Source organism: Lipotes vexillifer, unplaced genomic scaffold (assembly GCF_000442215.2).
Source record: "Lipotes vexillifer unplaced genomic scaffold, Lipotes_vexillifer_v1.1 scaffold1477, whole genome shotgun sequence".
Lineage (NCBI taxonomy): Eukaryota > Metazoa > Chordata > Mammalia > Artiodactyla > Lipotidae > Lipotes > Lipotes vexillifer.
In genome coordinates, this window is record NW_006776536.1 from 867,887 (window position 1) to 873,171 (window position 5,285).

At 59.0% G+C, this 5,285-nt stretch overlaps 1 protein-coding gene across 1 annotated transcript in view; it reads right to left on the reverse strand.

Annotated features, from left to right (window-relative positions):
- Window positions 1-5,277, reverse strand: part of GRK2 (G protein-coupled receptor kinase 2) — an 18,486-nt gene extending 13,209 nt beyond the window's left edge. Inside the window, 1 exon segment of the mRNA XM_007450442.1 lies at window positions 5,137-5,277. Coding sequence (XP_007450504.1) covers window positions 5,137-5,249 — 113 coding nt within the window. The 5' untranslated portion in view covers window positions 5,250-5,277.
- Between the last annotated feature and the right edge of the window lie 8 nt (window positions 5,278-5,285).

A 5,285-nucleotide genomic window follows, 5' to 3' on the forward strand; every position in this document is an offset into this window, starting at 1 on the left:
GCTGGCCCGGGGACTCCGGGCCTGGCGGGTATGGTGCAGCCATGCGGGGAACCGTCACGCTCTGGGAGACGATGGCGGTTAAGCCAGCAGATCAGAGGCTGCAGCCGCGCCTGGGACACTCCTCCGTGGCATTTCCAGGAAACCTGGCACCGAGGTGGCAGCAGCACGAGGAAGTCCCCTGGGGCTTTTTATTAATATTTCTCAATGACTCTCCTTGGGGCTGACAACATCCTCTGAGCTCGAGGACAGGGCCACACATCAAATGGGAAAGACCGACCCAAACGGCCAACTCTGGAGCAAGTCCTGGGCCAGGGAAGAGAAAATGACAGCACGGGGCACCACACACATGAGCCCACCACGAATGTCCGCAGCGACCCAGGTTCCCCAGGGCACAGTGGCCACAAAGTGACAGCTTGCAGGATGTGCGGGGAAAGGCACTCCGGCGGCCTTGTCACACATCACGACTTCTACTCCCCGCAATTCACTGCTGCCATCACCTCAGAACAAACCCAGAGCAACTTCCAGGGCTCCCTGCCCTGCAGCTCCCAGAAAGGGGGCTATCCCCGACCCCAAACCCAGAATGGCCTCCAGAGTCAGAGAATCCCCTGCTCAGAGAACAGAGCTGCTAACACATTCACACCTGAAAACCCACTTCTGAAACCCCGCTCTTTGGCCCGCGGAGACACTACCCTCCCTGTCAGCAGCGATGCAGAGAGGGCAGGTTATTGTTTTAGAAAAGGCTGCAGCCAAACGCCTCATTTTTAGTACCTCCTGTTTGAAACAGATTAGTGAGAACTCGAGTGGGACTCTGTCTTATGTGTCCAGCAGAGGACACTGGCCCCTCGGGGCCACAGGAACAAAGGGCAGGTGTGCTGGAGGCTGTGCGTTCCTCAAAGACTCTCATGTCCTCATGGCTTCTGCTGTCTGTTCTGAGGCAGGAGCATAGTATCCTGGAAGCACCAGCCATGTGCACGCAGACCCACCCCACCGGCCCCCAGGCACTCGGCCCCCCTGCAGAGCCTCCCTGGGTGCCCGGGGCAGGCAGGAAACACCGCTGAAGAGCCTGCCTACACCTGATGTCACCGGGAGTTTACTACTAGGAATTAATCGTGCATTAATAGGACACATTTTTCCTGGGTTGACAGAGCCCAGATTCCCCGACACGGATTCCAACCTGTCATGCTCACGCGCCCTTCAAATCCTTTTACTGAGGGAACAGCAGGCGGGCGAGCAACTTAATGGCAAAAATGTGAAACCCCATGATCTGGAAAGGAGAACAGATGGGAAAAGATGTCCCGGAGACCCATTCCTGGGGAACGCGGGGGCTACAAAGGCCCAGAGGGAATGACTGCCCAAAAGAGGATCTTGTTTTGTGGGGGGAGGTGGGGGCGGAGAACGCTGCTACTGGAGTGGAAAGTTCTGGGTAAGGGATAAAGGCTGAAAACAGCAGGGTTTCTCCTGGTGATGCAGAACTGGAAGGAGAAGGAAGGGAGAAAACCACTCCCTGCACCTCTTCCTGCTCCACAAATCAAGGGCAGGAAGTCCTGGGAGCAAAGAGTTAACAGGAATGAAGCAGCAGCGGAGGAAGAGCTGCGGGTCTGGGAGACAGGGAAGCCAGAGAAGGGCAGGAAGGAGGAAATCCACGGTGGGGGAGGGACCAGGAAAGGAAGAGCCGAGAGGATGGGAGGCTGCAAGAGGCACCGGGCTCTGACATCTGCCGCTGGGGCTGCCACTGTCACCAGGGAAGGCAGGGACATCTCCTGGGACCGCCCAGGCCGGTCTCCTCCGCCAGGAGCCCAGAGATTAATTACACGAGGCCTCCGTGGTCACATGAAGCAAATGACACTAATTGCAGGACTGCTGCCGCTGCCGGGAAAGCGAGACAGAGGCTCCTTCAGGGAGAGGCCCAGACCACAGACCCTGAGGGCCAGAGGAGCGGAGAGCTCAGCGGTGAAGCGCAGCCCCTCGTTTTACCGAGGTGGAAACGGAGGCAGGTTGGGCCAGCATAAGGGACGTGCTGGGGCCCATGTGAGCTGGGACTGCGGTGGGATTAGAAGCCAGTCTCCTGATTCCAGCTGCACAGCTGCCTCCCTCCATGAGAAGCACGAGAAATGGGTCTGTTTCCTCAGGTTCTATAGGGTGACAGAAGGGAAAGCCCGCATGCCAACTGAGTGGCACTGTGCCCAACAGCTCCTGTTCCGCAGCACTCAGAAGTCAGAGCTGTGATGCCAGCCCCAGCTCCCAGCCAAGCCACAACCCGGGCACCAGCCGCAGGGAGGCTGCCAAGAGGGACCACCCCAAGATGGGAATGACTCCAAATGGCACCTTGTCATAGACAAACCGCGGCCTTCGTCCCTGGCCCTGACCTCACAGGTGAGGGGAAGACGTGACCCCAGGCGTGGAGCTGTCTCCTCCGTGCACTAGCTTTGCCAGAGCAGCTCAGCTCTGTCCCAGCCGACGGCGAGGGGCTGGGCCTTGATGGTGCCGGGGGCTGCCCTTGTGCTTCCGGGCCAGGGGTGCCAGCTGGCACATTCCACAAAACAAGGACCGGGCTGAGAGCAGAGGTACAGAGGGGTGTGTGAAAGAAATGATGCATAGCAGGGACAGAGCACTTGGGAGTCCAGAGACCCCAAGTTCAAGTGCCACCTCGCCTCTGTGACCAAGTCTCTTCCCCTCTCCCAGCCTCAGTTGCTTCAACTATTAAGTGGGAAAATACCACCTGCCATGCCTGTTTCCCACAGTCGTGAAAAGGATAAAATGGAGTAAAAAGCACTTTGCAAACTGGGAAGTGCCAGGCAGACGTAAGATACAGTCATAATGATCTTCAGGGCAGGAGACATCTGACACAGGGGGTGGGTGAAGCATAAAGAGAAGGGTGGCATATCCTCCGAGGCGGGAGGCCTGGATTCCTAGGCCCGTCCCCAGCCTTAGCTCACTAACAGTCACTGCTAGGGCCTCTAGTCCATCTCACAGGTGTGGGCAATCTGCCCAACGTGGCGCCGCCAGACGGTGACCCTACCTGAGAGCCCATGACACCTGGCTCTTGGTCTCCTGCTGTGTTCCCCTAAAACTCACAGCTCACCTGGTTTCAGACACTATACACAGTCCTGATGTTTCTTGAGCAACTACTACATGCAAGGCATGGCCTTGCCAACCTCACAGGTTGGTTTTTGGATTGACTGAGATGACAAAGGTCAAAAATAAATAATTATAATTTCCACCATTACTCCTATCACCACCATCAATATCACGGATGTAAAGGGGACAGGAAAAGAGGAACATCTTGTTGCTCACGGTTCTAACACCTGCAGAGCCAACCCAAGGCGGGGCCCCATCAGGAGCAATGCATTCTGGGGCGAGATTACCCAAATGCAGAGAGTTCCAGAAAAGGCCCCACCTCATACTTTGCAGAAGTCCAACCTGCCAGAGGGTCTCGAGGCCAAGGCCACCAAGGAGGGCCGCTGTGAGACCCAGAGGGTGACTCCCCCATTTCCTCCCTCGTGGCTTTGTCATTTCTGAACTCATTTTTGTTCTAACTGCCGCTGCTCCCTGGACAGCCCGCAGCTGACAGTCAGTCTGGTTCCTGTTTACAGAAATCTGATTGCAAATGTCTTAGGAAAAAAGGGCCCTAACGGCCTTTTCAAAACGCAGGCCAATTTTCCTCTTCCAGGCCTGGTGTTCAGTCAATCTGAAACCCAGAGAACGGGTCACAGAGGAGGGCACCAGAGACGTGGGCACCGTACCCCCTCCCCACCGCTGCAGCCTTGGGCCCCGCTTCAAACACTCAGGATGCCACAGAGTCACAGTCCTTATTTCACACCATCCACACTTCACAGATGAGAAAACCGAGGCCCAGAAATGGGAAGGGACTTGCCCAAAGTCATATGATAAGACCAGGAGAGCTGGACGGGCCCAGGCTCCTGGGCTGGCAAGGCACCAGCATGGCAACTCTTAGGCAGGGATGTAGGAGCTTCTGGGGCTGGTCTCATCATGCAGCATGAGAGATCGTGGTGGGCACATGGCTCCTGTAGATGCATAATGGCCAGGCCCCCCTGGCTCAGGCCACAGTGGTGGACACAGTGTGGAACCAGAAGCCGGAAGCCCCGGTCTGGTGGCCAGCCACCACCCTGGATGCTGGTGACACTGGGCAGGCCACTCATCTCTGGGCCTGCAGCTTCCCCACCTGTTCCATGGGGACAAAACCACACCTGACCTACCCGCCCGTGGGCTGCTGTGAGGCTCAGGCAATGGGAAAATACTCTAGAAGCCGTAAAATGCTGGACAGCCTCAGCTATTGTCCGTAACCTGTCCACTCCTGTGCCCAAATCCTGAACAGCTGAAACTTGGATATCAGGTGCAATGATATCAGTTATCTCACAGAGAGGTGGCAACTGTGGTCCAGCTGCTGCAGGGGTGCTGGGACGGCCCCTGGCAAACAGTACCCACGGGGCACCACAGGCGGGCCTCACCAGAGGAGGGATTCGAGGAGAGAGGGACTGAGGGATGTGGCGCACACCATACCCTGATCCCCACGCTACCAAGGCCCCCAAAGCACTCTCAATTCCCACCCCAGGCCGGTGACCCGCCAGAAGAATGGGGAAGATCCGGGAAGACTTGTCTGCCCCAAACCTCACAGAAGTGTCCACCCGAGGGGGACCAGGGGCGGGGGTGGGGGTGGAACCCCAAGGCGGGGATGCTGAGAGTAGGGGCGGCGAAAGGATGGGCGATATAGTCAGGCCAGGTAGATGGGCAGGCAGAGGAGGGGACTCCACGGGACCCGGGGCCACCCGGAGGAGGAGAAAGGGGAGCACGGAGGCTCTGGGGGAGAAAGCAAGAGCGAGGGGCTGACGGAGAAGGGGGCCAGGCGGAGTGTGTGAAGGGAAAGGCGGCAGAGTAGGGCAGGGGCACTGAGCGGGTCGGGGAGCCAGTGCAACTGGAAAGCCCCGGCGTTGGGGCGCTCCGGGTTCAGGTGCACAGGGCCTGGGGCGCAGGGGTCCGGTCAGGGCTGCGGGACGCGGAGAGCTGGCGGGGCAGAGGGGGTCTCGGGGCCAGTGCCCGGGTGGTCTGGGGCTGCGGGGTCGGGGCTCGGGGAGCGGGGCCGAGGGGCCGGCGGGCCGGGGCCGGCGCCCGACTCACCTGGGCTCGGGCAGCAGAATCTTCTTGCTGGCGCGCGCGGCCGGCGTGGCCTTGCTCTTCTCCATGGCCATCAGGTAGCTCACATCGGCCAGCACCGCCTCCAGGTCCGCCATCTTGGCGGCGGCGGCGGCCTCTCCCGCCGCTCGGCT